The 20,969-nt window shown below is 42.7% G+C and overlaps 1 protein-coding gene across 1 annotated transcript in view; it reads right to left on the bottom strand.

Moving 5' to 3' along the window:
- LOC124598389 (Down syndrome cell adhesion molecule-like protein Dscam2) overlaps positions 1-20,969 on the bottom strand; it is a 449,350-nt gene that overhangs the window by 280,677 nt on the left and 147,704 nt on the right. Inside the window, exon 6 of the mRNA XM_047135997.1 lies at positions 18,955-19,156. Coding sequence (XP_046991953.1) covers positions 18,955-19,156 — 202 coding nt within the window. The remainder of the gene's footprint in view (positions 1-18,954; positions 19,157-20,969) is intronic.

Here is a 20,969-nt window from a genome sequence, read left to right as displayed (position 1 = left end):
ATTGGAATACGTCAAGCAAATAATTGAGGACGTAGGTTGCAAGTGCTACTCTGAGATGAAGAGGTTAGCACAGGAAAGGAATTCGTGGCGGGCCGCATCAAACCAGTCAGTAGACTGATGACCAAAAAAAAAAAAAAAATACCTATCAACAAAATTTTTGGATTATGGCATACTAAAACCCCCAAGAAGATGGACCTTAGAAGGAACAAATTAACTAACACAATTTTATTTGTGGATTACGGAATTCTCCTACCAGACAGAGAAAGCGCTTAGTAAGAAAATATGGTTGGACCGCAATATGTTTTACAAACTTACCGAATGACTTGATCTACAAATAAAATAAAAGTAAAGGCAACGGAAAGGGAACACGTAAGAAGCGCAAAAGTGATGGTAAACAATAAGATAACAGAACAGATAAACTCGTTTAAATATCTAGGGATAGATATATCCATCTAAAAAACTAATTCAGATGTGGCTCAAAGTATACAGAAATGTAACGCTATAAATGGTTGTAGAAGAAAGTACCTTGCTAGAACAATTAGGAAACGGATAAAACTAAAACTGCACATCGTGGTGGCTAAACCTGCCCTTATATGTGGTAATGAAAACTGGATTCTAAGAAAAGAAGGATAAAGAATTGAAGCAGTTGAGATGAGGTCTATGGGGTCACTTCTTGAATTAACATTAAGCGGCAGTGTGCAAATAGGGGATGTAAGACAGCAACTAGGCGTGAAGGCAAAGTGATAGAAGAGATTAGGCGAAAAAAAAAGGTATGACCACATCAAAGGGTGCCACTTGAGCGTCTGACATGGCAAGCATTACATTTTAACTACATGATGAGAATGAAATGAAGACGAGCAAGGTATGCAGTCAGGCGAAAGAACGGTAGATAGATCAAGATTCAAAGAGACGAAAAAAAGGCAATGACCTGACCGGATGTGGGTAGATGACACCAGAACACGTGCAGGAGAAACGCAAGCGGGTACTGTTAAGACCGTGATGCATGCATAAATTATCCAAATGGTTATCAAATGGATGACAGTAGGTCTCCCTTTGCACGACTGTTCTGTGAGAAATCCATTCTGTACCTGGCGACAATGTTTTTGATCTTCTTTGGCAAACCTCCAGCAGCTTTAGTCCATACCTTTGGTAGTTGCTTAGATTTTGTAATATGTTTAGTGATGCACGTCTTAACAGTGGCCACGAATCTCCACAAGTGATTCGACTAGTACTTGGAACTACCATAGCCTTCCACATCTACAGGGTTATTACATGTGATAGAAGCGATTTCACGGCTCTACAATAACTTTATTATTTAAGATATTTACACAATGCTTTGCACACACATACAAAAACTCAAAAAGTTTTTTAGGCATTCACAAATGTTCGATATGTACCCCTTTAGTGATTCGGCAGACATCAAGCCGATAATCAAGTTCCTCCCACACTCGGCGCAGCATGTCCCCTTCAATGAGTTCGAAAGCATCGTTGATGCGAGCTCGCAGTTCTGGCACGTTACTTGGTAAAGGAGGTTTAAACACTGAATCTTTCACATAACCCCACAGAAAGAAATCGCATGGGGTTAAGTCGGGAGAGCGTGGAGGCCATGACATGAATTGCTGATCATGATCTCCACCACGACCGATCCATCGGTTTTCCAATCTCCTGCTTAAGAAATGCCGAACATCATGATGGAAGTGCGGTGGAGCACCATCCTGTTGAAAGATGAAGTCGGCGCTGTCGGTCTCCAGTTGTGGCATGAGCCAATTTTCCAGCATGTCCAGATACACGTGTCCTGTAACGTTTTTTTCGCAGAAGAAAAAGAGGCCGTAAACTTTAAACCGTGAGATTGCACAAAACACGTTAACTTTTGGTGAATTGCGAATTTTCTGCACGAATTCGTGAGGATTCTCTACCACCCAGATTCGCACATTGTGTCTGTTCACTTCACCATTAATAAAAAAATGTTGCTTCATCACTGAAAACAAGTTTTGCACTGAACTTATCCTCTTCCATGAGCTATTGCAACCGCGCCGAAAATTCAAAGCGTTTGACTTTGTCATCAGGTGTCAGGGCTTGCAGCAATTGTAAACGGTAAAGTTTCTGCTGTAGCCTTTTCCGTAAGATTTTCCAAAACGTCGGCTGTGGTACGTTTAGCTCCCTGCTTGCTTTATTTGTCGACTGCCGCGGGCTACGGGTGAAACTTGCCCGCACGCGTTCAACCGTTTCTTCGCTCACTGCAGGCCGACCCGTTGATTTCCCCTTACAGAGGCATCGAGAAGCTTTAAACTGCGCATACCATCGCCGAATGAAGTTAGCAGTTGGTGGATCTTTGTTGAACTTCGTCCTGAAGTGTCGTTGCACTGTTATGACTGACTGATGTGAGTGCATTTCAAGCACGACATACGCTTTCTCGGCTCCTGTCGCCATTTTGTCTCACTGCGCTCTCGAGCGCTCTGGCGGCAGAAACCTGAAGTGCGGCTTCAGCCGAACAAAACTTTATGAGTTTTTCTACGTATCTGTAGTGTGTCGTGACCATATGTCAATGAACGGAGCTACAGTGAATTTATGAAATCGCTTCAATCATTTGTAATAGCCCTGTATATTTGATGAATAAGTGAAATCGCGCCATCCATCGCACACAGGGCCTTTTTATTTTCCATGAAGAAAGTAGGGCAACCGTTGAGACCTACAATGTTATGTATCTTCTAATAATTCGCTCTATTTTCTTCCATTGCCATAAAATGAAGATTTGAGAGCAGGGGGACAGTAGCTTTGAAACGGAAAGCGAAAATAGACCTATGATAATGAAATTAGAAATATGGCAACGACATTGTCCAAACAACATCAGCCCTTGGTTTCCAGAGAGTTTGGTTGTATCTATGAAAACAACGATGTTAACATAAACTCAAGTTTCTTCATATCCTCTACACCATTTTCTCAATTTACAATCAAATTTTCGTGAAAACTTGACTTACAGAAAGGTTTTACGAGATTTCCATTTCCTGTCAGCATGAATGACGTGCAAGTGTTCTTTTCGCTTAACACATGAGTTTGATAGACTCTCCTGTAGAGTGAACAGTAACACGAATATTCTACGAGCAATACTGCGAAATTTTTGTGCTTCTTTGCTTGTCTCTTAACTTGCTTAAGTAAATATACGATTTAAAGTTATAAGTAAATACACCATTTAAAGTTTGTCATAACAGTTTCTCACTTCCTACCTATGTGGCAAAGTGTATTCAATGCCAGTTTACACAGTAAATAAATATAGAAGTATAAAATGTTGAGTGTGATCTCAGGATGAGAGTCAGCAATTTGATTTATTTTAAAGATTGTCGATTCCATGCAACATTAAAGCTTTAATTGCTTTTCTCCGTATTTGTTCTGAAGCCATGTGACTTATGGAGTCTCTCTTCTCTTTTTTTAATTAACATCTTTTTTAAGTACGTTAATGTATATGGAGACCAACGTAGCAACTTTTCACAATAAAATCAATTCGATAGGAATGCGAACTTCATTACGTTTTGACGTGTGCATAAAATCAGCTAACATACTTTCATGTTCAAAAATTTGCGAAAGACCTGAATAGTGTTTCACCTGATTTGCAGCCCGCTTACCGTAACTTCCCTGTAGATCATCTAATGTCTTAACAGTCATCTGACCATGCAAAATGGTTACCAGTAGTAACAACGAAGGAGCACTGATCTTGGGTGGCAATGAATGCAGGTGTACATTAACACCACGGTATTGCAAGTATCAGGAAACACGGGACGAGGGATCTCAGATCGATTCCATATTCCTGAATTTCCAGAAGGCTTTTGATACTGTTCCTCACAAGCGACTATTAATCAAATTGCGTACATATGGAGTATCGTCTCAGTTGTGTGACTGGATTCATGATTTCCTCTCAGAGAGGTCACAGTTCTTAGTGTTAGACGGTAAATCATCGAGTAGAACAGAAGTGATATCTGGTGTTCCGCAAGGTAGTGCCATATGCCATCTGCTGTTCCTAATTTATATAAATGATCTAGGTGATAATCTGAGCAGCCCCCTTAGATTGTTTGCAAATGACGCTGTAATTTATCGTCTAGTAAAATCATCAGACGATCAATTCCAATTACAAAATGATATAGAGAGAATTTCTGTATGGTGCGAAAAGTGGCAATTAGCACTAAACAAAGAAAAGTGCGAGATCATCCACATGGGTACTAAAAGAAATTCGATAAATTTTGGGTATACGATAAATCGCACAAATCTAAGGGTGTCAATTCGACTAAATACCTAGGAATCACAACTGCGAGCAACTTAAATAGGAAAGACCACATAGATAATATTGTGGGGAAGGCGAAACAAAGACTGCGCTTTGTTGGCTGAACACTTAGAAGATGCGACAAACCCACTAAAGAGACAGTTGACATTACACTTGTCCGTCCTCTGCTGGAATATTGCTGGGCGGTATGGGATCCTTACCAGGTAGGATTGACGGAGGACATCGAAAAATTGCAAAGAGGGGCAGCTCGTTTCGTGTTATCACGCAACAGGGGTGAGAGTGTCACTGATATGATATGCGAGTTGGGGTGGCAGTCACTGAAACCAAGGCGGTTTTCTTTGCGGCGAGATTTGTTTAGGAAATTTCAATCACCAACTTTCTCTCCCGAATGCGTAAATATTTTGTTGACACCCACGTACGTAGGGAGAAATGATCATCGTATGAAATAAGAGAAATCAGAGATCGAACGGAAAATTTAGGTGTTTCTTTTTCCCACGCGCCATTCGAGAGTGTAATGATAGAGACTTAGTATGTAAATGGTTCGATGAACCCTCTGCAAGACACTTAAGTGTGAATTGCAGAGTAACTATGTAGATGTAGAATAGAGATGAGGCAGCCCTTAACGCTTGTAATTTCAAATTTATTACAATATTAACGCTTGTAAATTCGAATTTATTACGACTGAAAAAGTCACCACTCTCATGAGCATCGAAGACAACAGATACTTGTAACTCTGTGACAAAAGTCATTCAGTAGTCCTTAGCCAACATTAAATTTTTTGTGAATAGTTAATTTGACAAGAATATCAGGTCCACAAAAATTCTGTAATGAACGTACAATGGTTGAACAAAAACATAGAAACGCCGCGACAAATGTGTACTTGAACATAAATGCGGGTGCTAACCGAGCCTGCAGGTTGGCCTGTTTCATTTGACTAAGTGCCACCCGTGGTCGGAACAGTGTTTTGTGTAGCTGTGACTGCATTACGTCGGAGCTAAGCTAACTCGAACGTGGCCAGCTCGCATGTCGGGTGCTTCTGTAACCAAGGGAACCAAAGTGATTGGCGCTTCAGGAGGCACCGTGACGAATATCTAAAACACGTTGTGGAAAGCTGAAAATCAGCATCCGCTAAGTCACAACGCGGACGAAAGAGTGTGTTGAGTGGTAGCGACGGTCATCAAAGAGAACTGTGACGAAGAACTGTGTGAGGACGACAGCTGCAAAAGTCACTGCAGAACTGGATGTCTCACTCGCGATTCCTATTCACAGCAGAACAACACGAAGGGAGGTCAATAAGAAGCGAATTGCAGGGCGAATTGGAATTCCAAAACCATTCAACAGTGATGCAAATGCCCTTAACATGAGAACGTGGCGCTGAAGTCGTAAAACCAGCCCTTTGGAGCAGTGGAAGAATGTCATTCGATCGGATGAGTCTTGTTTCTCGCTGTTTCCAACATCTGGTCGAATTTACGTCCCAAGAGCGAAACTTGACGGGGATTTTGTGATGATTTTGGCTGCCATATCGTGGTATTCCATTGGCCCCATGGTTGCTCTGCTAGGTCGTGTTACTGGAATATGTGATCTTTGGGGTTGATGAGGTCCATCTCGTGTCGTACAATGTTTGTTTCCCAATGTTGATGCTGTGTTTCAAGCCGACATGCCCCTGTTGACAGAATTTCCATCGTCCAGGACTGCTGTTTTGTGAGAATGATGATCAATGATTACACCTGCACTGATCACCACAGAATCTGAATATTATCGAGTCTTTGTGGTCTGTTTTGGAGAGAAGAGTGCTGATCACTATCCAGCTCCATCTTCGTTATCTGAAATTGGCACTATTTTGCAAGAAGAATGGTATAAGATTGCCTTGAAAACTATACTGGACCTGTATATATCTATTCCGACACGACTGAAAGCTGTTTTGAGCGGCAGCGGTTTTCCTACATCGTGTTAGAGGTGGTAAGGTGTGATCTCAGGTGAGGTGCAGTGTTTTTGCTGTTTATGTAGTTTTGTGCATTCCCAGTAAGTATTCTTGCTCTCTAAAAGATTTTCTGATCATCTGTTAACAGTCGATAGCTTGGCGGGTGATTTTGCTTGTACTGCTAAATGAACTAACCAGTTAGATAAGCCATAATTAACAGCGTCAAGCGTTCTATGGAAAGCTCAACATTAACAGCGTATCACTAGTAATTTCGATGTACTCATGATGACACATTGAACTATGTGCAACAACTATCACTCTTGTTATCTAGCATAAAGTGATATTAAATGCGTATTTAAGGTATTCATGACTATCTAGTTGTGCGCATGTTTGAACTTTAAATGACGTGTTGAACGATTTTGTTCTGGACCCACCGCCTGCAGCCAATGATAACTAAGAAAAACTTTCGCGCCTGACCGGATATACGGAGACAGTATGATAGTCGTCGTTGACTAGGCGTGATGGGACGTGAAATTTCTAAAGTTTAGTCAGCATCAGTTAGCAAGTATGAACTTGAAATTAAATGACGAAAATACTTGTACTGTACCAGGGATCTTAGCCAGGACCTACTGTCCGTCTTAACTAAACATGAAAGATGTTAAATACTTACTGGGATTCGAATCCAGCACCATTCTCTGACCTTTTATAGGGACGAATACATGTTAAACATCCGTTTGTTTCGTCAATGCCGAGATGTAGGCAGGTGTGAACTAGAAATAAGGTGACGAAAAGTTTTGTACCGAAAGGAGATGACCTGCAAGGAAGTTACGTTATATGGCCTGAAGAAAAAAATCCAACCAGTTCTTAGGTAAAATTATCCAGTTGTTAAGGTATCATGAAACTGGTCTAAAGAAACCAGGTCGGTCAAAATGTATTTGAAAAGTTTGTCTTGATCCAAGCAGTAGGGGATCCGTAACTTTAGAAACACTGTATTCATGGCCGTTTCGAAAACATTTTTTCACACAAGCGACTCATTTTTCATGTCATCTCTCCTCCCCATTTCACTCGTATACTTTGACAGCGTTAGTTTTCACTTTCGCCCCTCTTACTTTGGCACTCGAAGCGGGAGTTTGTGTAGCTTGGGTCTTATCAGCCTTGACTGTACTTCCTGTGGGCTTGGTTCGTAGTGCTATACTTTGACTTAGATGTAAGCTTCGCTCGTGTCCATTCAAACACCTGAATGCAGCTTTCTGTTCCGTCCACAGCCAGTTTCTATAAATTTTTCCTATAAAGAAAAAAAACTTTGACGTTAAATATTAACTAAACCGTTTGCTAAACAAAAGAAAATGAATAGGAATTTTCGTCTGCAAAATGTCTGTCCTTTCTGTGGTACATGGTCAAGGTTATTTTAATAATCTTTGGTACGTGGTCCTTAGTGTGGTGTCACCGCCAGACACCACACTTGCTGGGTGGTAGCCTTTAAATCGGCCGCGGTCCGTTAGTATTCGTCGGATCCGCGTGTCGCCACTATCAGTGATTGCAGACCGAGCGCCGCCACACGGCAGGTCTAGAGAGACTTCCTAGCACTCGCCCAGTTGTACAACCGACTTTGCTAGCGATGGTTCACTGACAAAATACGGTCTCATTTGCCGAGACGATAGTTTAGCATAGCCTTCAGCTACGTCATTTGCTACGACCTAGAAAGGCGCCATTATCAGTTACTATTGATATTGATTCATGTACCGTCAAGACCGACGTTCTTCATTAACGGATTAAAGTTAAGTATTGCACCAGCTACGTCCGTTTTTCTAAATTCTAATTTCCTTGTCCTGTTCCAGACCTCACGCCAGCCTGCGTGAGCTAAAACGCGTGCCTTTCGGCCTCCTTCTAGTAACACGGTGTTGGCTCTCCTGCCAACCAAAACACTTAGATACCACATTGAAAATGTTTTACGAACCTGACAGTTAAAATTCAGTTTCCAAGAAATTTACCATTAGGGACAGTTAATGCATTAGTGCTCATTGCACCAAAAGTGAAATACTCGGAAAACTGCTGGCAACACTTTTTAAAAAATTTTCAGACATTGTTTGTACTAACAGAAATTGAGTTCAGCATAAGAGAATTTTAGAAGTACATTTAACAGTTTGCTGAGAAAATGAGTCAGCAGAAAGGATGAGATTGCAACAAATAATCGAAATATCCGATGTTTGTGAGTTACGTTAAGTTTCTAACGTTGAAGTTTCTAGTTTTGCATTTGATATAATTCCCACAACAGCAGTAAAAGCAAAATATTTTGCAGGGCTTTTATAATGTTCCAATTTTCGAACAGTGACGCCATGTAGTTTGAGAATTTCTTATTCATTCTTTTGTTCATTATACTACATAACAGCAGAAGAAATTGTTGTGATTAGGAAGAGGAAACTAACCTTATTCACACAATAGTTTATATTGATCCATTGGAAAACCCAGATTTGTTGCTATTACCGTATGTCACGTAAAGTGAAGAACAAACTTGTGAGTCAAGGTAAACAAGAAATTCCATTGCTTAGGAGAGGCCAGCGTTACAGTGCCATTTGTGACTAGCGTTCCGAAAGTGGATCGTAGCTTACTCCTAATTCACTTGTGTAATGAAAATATTCAGAGCTACAGATTTACTTTGTTAATATATTATTCTAAACCGCGTAAGTATTACATGTTTATGAAAGAATATAATAATGTTGGCTATAATAGGTTAACTGCAGATCTAAGTCGTGCAGCCAATTAATAGTGCATTTCCAAGAAGGTGTTTAGAAACTTCTTTGCTGAGAGTGGAATCAATAGCTATTGCCGATAAACTTTCAGATGATACATGTGTAATATTCACGCAGATCGGTCGTAAATCTCGGCATTCCGTGTGCGAGTCGTAATACCATGAATAGAATTGGATATCCAACCCGTCAATGTTTACGAGAGGTAATAATTTTCATACTGAAAAAATACTGCTTATTCCAGAACAGCATGAATCTTAGTGAGAGCGTTAAAGTAGCGGAATGGGTGTAATTTATTGCCTGAAGGGCTGTGAGCCGAACGGAATATTTCTCGTCGACTTCGACTGACGACGTATAAAAACATGAATCACTTTAACGGCTCTCGCTACTGCGAGACGTTGGCTTGAAGTACCTGCTTCACACGAAAAATCTTTCGGTCTGGGGTAGCATTATTATAACATATAATATTGAGAGCACTTTATATATCACGGAAGTTCTTATGCGGTGCAACCCGATAACCACATACACAGATGGCGGTGGTATCGCGTACACAAGGTATAAAAGGGCAGTGCATTGACTAAGCTGTCATTTGCACTTATGTGAGTCACGTGGGAACATTGCCGAAGCGATTACGCCCACACGACGGAAATTAGCAGACGCAGAATGGTAGTTGGAGCTAGATACATGAGACATTCCATTTTTGAAACCGTTAGGGAATTCAATATTGGGAAGTCTACAACGTCAAGAGTGCGACGAAAATACCAAATTTCAAGCATTACCTCTCACCAAGGACAACGCACTCGCCTACGGCCTTCACTTACCGACTAAAAGCAGTCGGGTTTACGTAGAGTTTTCAGTGCTAAAGACAAGCAGCACTGCGTGAAATAATCGGAGAAATTAATGTGGGAAGTACGATGTACGTTTTGGTTAGGAGAGTGAGGCGAAATGTGGCATTTATGGGCTATGGCAGCAGACGACAGAAGTGAGTGTCTTTGCCAGCAGCACGACAGCCTGCAATGCTTCTCCTGGGCTCGTAACCATGTCGGTTGAATCCTAGACTGTTGGAAAACCGTGGCCTAGACACAGATTTCAGGTGGAAGGAGTTGATGGTAGGGTTCGAGAGTGGCTCAGGCCCCACGAATCATGGACCCAAATCGTCATCAAAGCTCTGTGGAAGCTTGTGGTGGGACCATAATGGTGTTGGCTTTGTTTACACGGAATGGGCTCGGTCCTCTGGTTGAATTGAACTGGTCATTGCTACTTGAGGCCATTTTCAGCCATTCATGGACTTCATGTTCCCAACAAACGATGGAATTTTTATGGATGATTATGCTCCATGTCATTGGGCCACAGTTATAGAGAACGATTCGAGTAAATGATTTGGCCACCCACATAGCCTGACACGAATCCCATCGAAAATTTATGGGACATAGTCGAGAGGTCAGTTCGTGCACAAAATCATGCACTTACGCAATTACGGACGGCTATAGAGGCAGCATTGGTCAATATTTCTAGAGGAGACTTGTTGAGTACATGCCACGTCTAGTTGGTGCGCTACACAGGACAACAGAAGGCCCGACACGATATTAGAAGTTATCCCACGACTTTTCACTGCAGCGTAGATATAAAGGAAAGGAATAGTTTGGTTTAACATTCCTGTCGATGAGGAAGGGATTAAGAGAGAACAAGCTGTGATTGGACAAGCATGGAAAATGAAACTGGCCACCGAAGGAAACTGAAAATGGTTCAAATGGCTCTGAGCACCAAGGGGCTTAACGTCTGAGGTCATCAGTCCCCTAGAACTTAGAACTACTTAAACCTAACTGACCTAAGGACTTGACACACATCCCACATCCATGCCCGAGGCAGGATACGAACCTGCGACCGTAGACTGAAGCGCCTAGAATCGCTCGGCCACAGCGGCCCGCCCGAACGAAGCACTGCAGTCGTGAATAATGGACACTATTCGGGAGGACGGCAGTTAAAATATCCATCTGGATATCCGAATTTAATTTTTTCCTGAACTATTTAAATTACTGAAGGGTAATGCTCGGATGGTTCCTTTGAAAGGGCACGGCCGATTTGCTTCCTGCTCTTCCCCAAACCCAGGTATATGGTCCGTCACCTCCGTAGCCTCTAATGACCCCGTCGTCGACGGGACGTTAAACCCTAAGCTTTCCCCATTCGATATTCGCCGTGCCCTCTTGGGAGCAGCCGTCCAGGTCTCAATAGTTTTAGAGAAAAAATTCAGATGGCCAGAGGAGGATTTAAATTTTGGTCTTTTCGATTGTCACCTCAGTTGTCACTTCCTTTCCTGCGGTGGGTGAGACGCAACTATTCGTTCTGGATTTTATTTCACAGAGTGCTTTTATGTCTACAACTACATCTGTACTACTGCACAGTGTGTGGCGGAAAGTTGTCTGCCTTTCCCATTCCATTAGCACACAGTTCGCGGGAATAAAGTCAGCAGCCCTCTGTAGAAATTCTGAATTTCTCTAATTTTAGTGTCGAGCTCATTATGTGAGATCTTTGTATTTTTGGCATTCGCAGAATATAATTATTTGCAAAAGTTCTCGAGTTATAAAACACTGGCTGACAGAACAGTGAAGCACCCAAAAGGGGAAGAAAAAAAAGGAAGCTCCGTGGATTGAGACAATATGTGATGTTATTACATTGATTACAAAATCGAATCACATTTGCAAAATACTTGGTAGCATGAGCCTACATATTTGTATCACGTTGCTATGGCTCTACATTTACATCTACATCCATACTCCGCAAGCCACCTGACGGTGTGTGGCGGAGGGTAACTTGAGTACCTCTATCGGTTCTCCCTTCTATTCCAGTCTCGTATTGTTCGTGGAAAGAAGGATTGTCGGTATGCCTCTGTGTGGGCTCTAATCTCTCTGTTTTTATCCTCATGATCTCTTCGCGAGATATACGTAGGATGGAGCAATATACTGCTTGACTCCTCGGTGAAGGTATGCTCTCGAAACTTCAACAACAGCCCGTAGCGAGCTACTGAGCGTCTCTCCTGCAGAGTCTTCCACTGGAGTTTACCTATCATCTCCGTAACGCTTTCGCGATTACTAAATGATCCTGTAACGAAGCGCGCTGCTGTCTGTTGGATCTTCTCTATCTCTTCTATCAACGCTGTATGGTATGGATCCCACACTGGTGAGCAGTATTCAAGCAGTGGGCGAACAAGTGTACTGTAACCTACTTCCTTTGTTTTCGGATTGCATTTCCTTAGGATTCTTCCAATGAATCTCAGTCTGGTATCTGCTTTACCGGCGATCAACTTTATATGATCATTCCATTTTAAATCACTCCTAATGCGTACTCCCAGATAATTTATGGAATTAACTGCTTCCAGTTGCTGACCTGCTATATTGTAGCTAAATGATAAGGGATCTTTCTTTCTATGTATTCGCAGCACATTACACTTGTCTACATTGAGATTCAATTGCCATTCCCTGCACCATGCGTCAATTCGCTGTAGATCCTCCTGCATTTCAGTACAGTTTTCCATTGTTACAACCTCTCGATATACCACAGCATCATCCGCAAAAGGCCTCAGTGAACTTCCGACGTCATCCACAAGGTCATTTATGTATATTGTGAATAGCAACGGTCCTACGACACTCCCCAGCGGCACACCTGAAATCACTCTTACTTCGGAAGACTTCTCTCCATTGAGAATGACATGCTGCGTTCTGTTATCTACGAACTCTTCAATCCAATCACACAATTGGTCTTACTTTGTTCATTAAACGACTGTGGGGAACTGTATCGAAAGCCTTGCGGAAATCAAGAAACACGGCATCTACCTGGGAACCCGTGTCTCTGGTCTGATGCCTGTCCTGATACGGTTAGGAAGGACGTCATAAGGCTGCCGTATCCTTCCCTGAGGCAAGCTGGCCCACAATTGTTGTAACTGGTCTTGATATGCTTGATACTGTCACTGGGACGGAGCTGACACACGAGCTGGTGAATTGCTCCCACAGGGATTTTTTGTTGGCGATAGATCCGGGAGAGCCTCAACATCACGTAAACAGTCTGTAGAGACACGTACCATCTGAGGACAAGCATGGTTCAGTAGAAAAGTGCCATTACGTTAGGCACCGTGAGAAGTAACACACAAGGACGAATTATGTCCGTGGCGTATCATCATGCCGTCAGACCTCCCTCCATCACTACCAGCCATAATCTCAGTTCTACATCTACATCTACATGGTTACTCTGCAATTCAGACTTAAGTGCCTGGCAGAGGGTTCGTCGAACCATTTTCATACTACTTCTCTACCATTCCACTCTCGAATGGCGCGTGGGAAAAAGGAACACCTAAAACTTTCCGTTCGAGCTCTGATTTCTCTTGTTTTATTATGATGACAATTTCTCCCTAAGTAGGTGGGTGTCGAAAAAATATTTACGCATTCGGAAGAGAAAGTTGGTGATTGAAATTTCGTAAATAGATCTTGCCGCAAAGAAAACCGCCTTTGTTTCAGTGACTGCCACCCCAACTCGCATATCATATCAGTGACACTCTCTCCCCTATTGCGCGATAACACGAAACGAGCTGCCATTCTTTGCACTTTTTCGATGTCCTCCGTCAATTCTACCTGGTAAGGATCCCACACCGTGCAGCAATATTCCTGCAGAGGACGGACAAGTATAATGTAGACTGTCTCTTTAGTGGGTTTGACGCATCATCTAAGTGTTCTGCCAACAAAGCGCAGTCTTTGTTTCGCCTTTCGCACAATATTATCTATGTGGTCTTATCAATTTAAGTTGCTCGTAATTTTAATTCCTATGTATTTAGTCGAATTGACAGCCCTTAGATTTGTGCGATGTATCGTATAACCAAAATTTATTGGTTTTCTTTTAGTACCCATGTTGATGACCTCGCACTTTTCTTTCTTTAGTGCCAATTGGCACTTTTCGCACTATACAGAAATTCTCTCTAGATCATTTTGTAATTGGGATTGATTGTCTGATGACTTTACTAGACGGTAAATTACAGCGTCATCTGCAAACAATGTAAGGGGGCAGCTCAGATTATCACCTAGATCATTTATGTAAATCAGGAACAGCAGAGGGCCTTTGACTTTACCTTGCGGAACGCCAGATATAACTTCTGTTCTACTCGATGATTTACCGTCTAACACTACGAACTGTGACCTCTCTGAGAGGAAATCACGAATCCAGTCACACAACTGAGACAATACTCCATATGTACGCAATTTGATTAATAGTCGCTTGTGAGGAACAGTATCAAAAGCCTTCTGGAAATTAGGAATATCTGAGATCCCTTGTCGACAGCACTCATTACTGCATGGGAATAAAGAGCTAGCTGTGTTGCACAAGAACGATATTTTCTGAATCCGTGTTTGTTATGCATCAATAAATCATTTTTTTCAAGGTGATTCATAATGTTCGAGTACAGTATATGCTCCAAAATCCTACTGCAAATTGAGCTCATTGATATGGGTCTGTAATTCAATGGGTTATTCCTATTTTATTTTCAGGGATACGTTCGGCCCTGATTGATTTTTATGGATGACAATTCGCGACCTCTTAGAACGCTCTACTATAAAACTCTTTACCAACCTTGGTCAACGTGGCAGCACGTTTCTGAGAATGCGCTGTAGTTCGTGGTCGTCACACGCCCTACCCTTTGGCATTTGTGGGCGTGTATACACGCCCTGACACGCCGTTCGCCGGGTGTTGTGGGTCTGTACACGCGCTCCGCTTCCATTTCCTTACTGTGCTGCGGACATCTAAATGCGTCCTGAACCGCAGACCTGTCACTGCTGCGGAAGAGTTACTTCTGATCTTTGTGAATGAATCAGTTTCGAGCATTTATCACACAATACATGCATCCCACTGCGTGCAAAAAATACTTCGGTTAGGTATCATGAACCGCTTATGAGATATAGCGATTGTTATGACTGAGTGATTCGCGAGGCGCAATGACGTGAATGGGAGTGTCGAGCGCGACCGTTCTTCGGATATAAAACACAATAGCTCGAAAACTAAATGAGATATCTATCTGCTCTCAATAGTAAATAAAATTTCTGTGTCTTACCTACATTACATTCGTCGCAGTGTATGTATGTAAACCTAAAGTTTACGCAATGTGTTTTTACCTCTGGAAAATCTTTACAATTTCGCGCAATGTTTTAATTAATTTGATGCAGCACGGTAACTATGGCATACAACGAAAAGAAATTTAATCCTTCATCGACAGAGATATCAGACTGTAAGGTGCGCTAAAATTAGATTTTTTTTTTTAATTCAATAGGTTTTTTAAGAACGGATGATAAGTATTTTATAGGAACTGGCAAGTCCGCACAGACGGAACTGGGCGCTTGGTTTCCGACCATCCTTCGTATGTGAGGGTTGCCCAGAAAGTAAGTTCCGATCAGTCGCGAAATGGAAAACACAGTGAAAACCAGAAACGTTTTAATTGCAGCAGTTAGGTACACCTTCCACCTACTTCTCTACATAGTCGCCGCTCCAACTTCGAGTTTTGTCGTACTGTTGTATCAACTTTCCAATATCCCATCATAGAAAGCAGCCGCATGTGGGTTCGGCCAGTTATCTACACTGGTCTGCAGCTCGTTGTCTGCGGAAAATTTTTGTCTTCATAACCAGCGGTTCTTGTGAGCAGCGATGAGACTCAGGGGGAGCCAATTACGAATTGTATTGTGGGTGATCAAACACTTCTCATCGGAAACGCTGCAGGAGCGTCTTCATTGCCCCTGCAGTGAGCGGCCGAGACTTGGCATGAAGAAGGAACTGCTAGACAGTTGTGTTATGTGGGCTGCATGACACAGGCGAAATCTCTAACCAGGCCCTCATACTTGACGGGAGACGCTATTCCCTACGCATCTTTACGTGCTCACTGTTCACCCAAAACTGAAAAGAGCGACGCGACACCATCGACAGGCGTGCTACAGACATTTCCCAAGACATCTGTGTAAGGTTTTACCGGATTTTCCCAGTGGTTTCCATTTCGCAAACGATCGGAGCTTACTTTCTGGACAACCCTTGTATAAAACCCGTAACTCGAGATCGAAATGAGGTACTCTACTGATATCGATTTTAATGAAATTTCGATATCTTATGTACACTTCATTCACTGCAATGTGTGAGCTAAAATGAACCACAGAAAAAGTTTGCGCATTACATTTTTACATTTGCAAACTGTTTAAGATTTTGTGCAATGCTTTACTTAATTTGATGCAGCGCAGTAGCTATGGGGGATAACGGAAAGAAATTGAGTGAACATAATAGACTGTTAAATGTGCAAAAACAAATTTTTTGATCTTAATAGTTTCCGAAAAATCGGATAGTAAATGGTTTCATACCGACTGAACGCCGTCTCCCATTGTAGGCACCAGCATTTGGTGAGCAGTAAAGACATAACAAAAGCCACCTCGGCACGGAATGCAAAGAGCACATCTGTACCAGCGAGACGGTTAAGAACTGTGTCCTATCTTTTGTAATGTCCAGTGGACCATCATGATTCGAGGTGACTTCAGTGTAATTACGAGGGCTACTCGGAAAGTAAGGTCCGATCCGGCACGAAATAGAAACCACAGCGAAAATCCGATGAAGCTTTGCAAATATGTGTTGGGCATTGTCCCTAGCACCCCCTTCGATCGCGTCAACTCGCTGTTTTCGGTCTGAGCGCACAGTGAGCACTTAAACGTGCCTAGGAAGGTTGCTGCCCCCGCCAGGAATGAGAACCTGGTGAGAGATTTCGCCTTATGTCATGCACCCCACATAACATAACTATCATACGTCTCCTTCTTCATGACAATTCTCGGCAGCACTCTGCAGGGGCAATGAAGATGCTCCTGCAGCGTTTCCTATGGGAAGTGTTTGCTCGTTCACAATACGGCCCATAATTGGCTCCCCTGAGCTTCATATCTGCTCACATGAACCGCTGGCTACAAAGACAATTTTTTGGCACAGTCAACGAGCTGTAGACCGACGTAGAGAATTGGCGGAAAGCACAGGCGGCTGCCTTCTATGACGAGGGTATTGGAAAGTTTGTACAACCCTACGACAGATGTCCAAATAGCAGCGGCGACTGTGTGGAAAAGTAGGTGGAAAGTGTTGCCAACTTTTACAAATAAAACATTTTCGATTTTCACAGTAGTTTCCATTTCGCGACCAATCAGACCTCACTTCCCTAATAAAAAAAGGGTTCAAATGGCTCTGAGCACTATGGGACTTAACATCTATGGTCATCAGTCTCCTAGAACTTAGAACTACTTAAACCTAACTAACCTAAGGACATCACACAACACCCAGTCATCACGAGGTAGAGAAAATCCATGACCCCGCCGGGAATCGAACCCGGTAACCCGGGCGCGGGAAGCGAGAACGCTACCGCACGACCATGAGCTGCGGACTCACTTTTCTGATAGCCCTAGTATTATCTTTAAGGGGGGTAGGATGTCAAACGGGCCGACTTCGAGAAGGAGAGGCACCACAGCACATTTTAATTTGCAGTGTCTATACTTTTACAAATAAATTCATAAAACTTTGTCAGCATGAGCAGGAAGGATTCAGGATTCACACTCATAGCAGTGGAAGTTCACAAACACGAACAAATAATATTTTTTAAATGTGAAATTTCATGATTTTTTCGCTTACTGTTGGCTCTCTTTGTTGCTACAGGTACACTTTTCTTCATAAGTAAGAGAGATTCCTCGATGAATTTTGCACAGCTTACAAACCATACGTACAGGTGTATGAAACTCTAGAATTTATTTAATCTATGGAAAAATGAATGGGCTGTTACCTTTTAAACTTCTTGTTTAGAGAAAACTCGAAATTTATAGAATGAGACATTCACTCTGCAGCGGAGTGTGCGCTGATATGAAACTTCCTGGCAGATTACAACTGTGTGCCCGACCGAGACTCGAACTCGGGACCTTTGCCTTTCGCGGGCAAGTGCTCTACCATTCTGGAAACATCCCCCAGGCTGTGGATAAGCCATATCTCCGCAGTATCCTTTCTTTCAGGAGTGCTAGTTCTGCAAGGTTCGCAGAAGAGCTTCTGTAAAGTTTGGAAGGTAGGAGACGAGATACTGGCAGAAGTGAAGCTGTGAGGACCTTTCGTGAGTCGTGTTTCGGTAGCTCAGATGGTATAGCACTTGCCCGCGAAAGGCAAAGGTCCTGAGTTCGAGTCTCGGTCGGGCACACAGTTTTAATCTGCCAGGAAGTTTCGAAATTTATAGTTAATTATCTCAATTTTTACCACAGTTTTTAACAGATTTGGGAAATTCTAGAGTGTCGTACACCTATAAGTATGCTGGCGAAGATTTCTCGGGCTTCCAGCCGGGTGGCGGTGCATCCGCAAAGTCTCGGCACTTCGCCAGAAGATGACGAGTATGTCACTCGTCGAAACGTCGCAGTTTGAAGACACCGCCACCCGGCTGGAAGCCCGAGAACTCTTCGCCAGCTGTATACGCCGGGAAAGCATACATTCACACCTGTAAGTATGGTTTGTATGCCGTGCAAAATTCATCGAAGAATCTCTGTTACTTACGAAGAAACGTGTAGCTACAGCAACAAATGCAGCCAATACCAAGTGAAAAAAGGATGAAATTTCACATGTAAAAAAAAATTCTTATATTATGTTTTTGAACTTCCTCTGCTATGAGTGTGAATCCTGAATCCTTCCTGGTCATGCTGACAAAGTTTTCTGAATTTATTTGTAAAAGTATAGACAGTGCAAATTAAAATGTCCTGTGGTGCCTCTCCTGCTCCAAGTCGGCCCGTTTCACGTCCTTCCCCCCTTAAATGAGACATATCCGTTTCATTGTGTATTTCTCTCAGTTACTTTCTGTACAATACCATGGCAGTTCTTACTATGTATGATCCAAGTTTCATCAGGCTATGTTACTTTGCAGTGACATCACGTGAACGCTACTTTCGTCCTTAAGTTTTGCGCACCAGTGTATTTGGCGCCTAGCCAATTGTGAGGTGACGTACCAGCAGATGTGGCGTGACGTGTACGGCGAGCGGCGCGGTGACCTGCAGGGAGGCGTGCACGCGCTGCTCCCCGAAGGCGTTGTGCACGCGACACTCCCACCTGCCGGCGTCCTCCGGCCGCGCCCCGCGGATGTGCAGCGCCTCCTGAGACGCCCACACGCGGCCTGACGACCCCACGGGTGTCCCGGACTCACGCCACCACCTGCAATGTATGGAAGACACAAGATCGTTGCAGAGTTTACTAGTGTGTCCTCCGATGTCTAAAACAGTCTGGTATTCTAGCCATATCAGTTCCGAATTTAACCCTTTCGTGAGCCGTGGGAAACATGCTTCCCACTACAATGAACTCGCTCCTAGTCCCGTGGGATTCACAGTTCCCACCTCTGTACGGTGCTACTACCTAGTGAACAGTATAGGGTACTACTTCCAGTCGGAAGTTCCCGCCGTTTTTGCTGTACCTTCGCGCAGAGACATTGTATAGCTGAGTGTTGCTCTGTAGAGGAGCCTTTCAGTGCTGTTCGCGTGACATTTTGTGATTTTTTTCCTCACAGATATAGTATAAAGTAAATATTTTTGATTTACCAGAATTTATGAAGGAAAACGTAAAATTGGAACGAGGGGGATTCCAGTTTGAAACGAAAGGAGCCATTTCTGCAGTAAAATGGATGGATAACCGTCCAGTCACTTTCCTATCCTCAATTCATGACCAACGAGAAACAGCCACAGGGAAAAGGAAAAACAAGGATGGTACTAGTACAGAGATTTCTTGTCCTGAAGTTGTGGCAGAATACAACAAAATAATGGGTGGTGTCGATAAGTTTGATCAATTACGAGAGAGGTATGCTATTGGCAGATGTTCTGTAAAATGGTGGCACAGAATATTTTATTTCCTGGTGGACATTGCTGCAGTGAACTGCTTTATCCTGTGGAAAATAAGTAAAAGAGAAAGTGGAGAGCATGATCAGCTCACATACAGGATCCATCTAGCCAGACAATTGATCGCTGGCTTCTCATCCCAAAAAAGGCGTGGACAAAAACCTGTCTTTCTGGCAAAAAGGTGTAAAGTACCTGAAGATTTTCGTCATGTGGCTGTAGGAGGGCATCAACCCAGTTTAGGAGAAACCTACTGGACGTGCTGTCATTGTAGTACCAAAGCTGCGGAAAAGAGCACTTGCCGCGTTTGTACATATTGTCAAATACCACTTTGCGTAGACCCATGTTTCAGAAAATTTCATGGCAAGTAATTGTGAAGAGCCGGCCGCGGTGGTCTAGCGGTTCTAGGAGCGCAGTCCGGAACCGCGCGACTGCTACGGTTGCAGGTTCGAATCCTGCCTCGGGCATGGATGTGTGTGATGTCCTTAGGTTAGTTAGGTTTAAGTAGTTCTAAGTTCTAGGGGACTGATGACCAGAGATGTTAAGTCCCGTAGTGCTCAGAGCCATTTGAACCATTTAATTGTGAACAATCATTGTAACAAGAGAAGTAAATTTATGAAATAAATGTGACATATATTGAAAAAGTTGTTTTTGTCATTTAACTCCAAGGAAGGGCAGTGGGTAGAATACTTCCCACCTTGTTGTGTGACCTGACTTTCACAATTGGAGCAAATTTGATATTCTGTATGATAAATATACCTATCTATTAACTACTATCTGCTCTCCATTCATTAAAAAAAAACTGCTCAATAATTTTGCCCACGAAAGGGTTAATTCAGCAATTCACTATAAACGCTTCTTAGACAACACAAAATTTCACTCTCTGAACACCTTTACAGTACATGTACATCCTAAACGTCTCACAAACTTCTTACCAACCACATAATGTTGGCAACCTATTGAACTTACCCAACACACACGTCCAATCTTACATCTAGAAACTCTGCGTCTGTATCTACATCTACATCCGTTCTATTCAAACTAGGATGAAGCACATGGGAGAGAGTACTTCTCATTATACCAGTTATTAGGAATTTTTCCCCCTTCCATTCATGTACGGAACGCGGAAATAACTGCTGTTG

The sequence above is a fragment of the Schistocerca americana genome, chromosome 1 (assembly GCF_021461395.2).
Source record: "Schistocerca americana isolate TAMUIC-IGC-003095 chromosome 1, iqSchAmer2.1, whole genome shotgun sequence".
Lineage (NCBI taxonomy): Eukaryota > Metazoa > Arthropoda > Insecta > Orthoptera > Acrididae > Schistocerca > Schistocerca americana.
The sequence above is the reverse complement of the archived record's forward strand: the minus strand, read 5'-3'. Positions and strand labels throughout refer to the sequence as shown.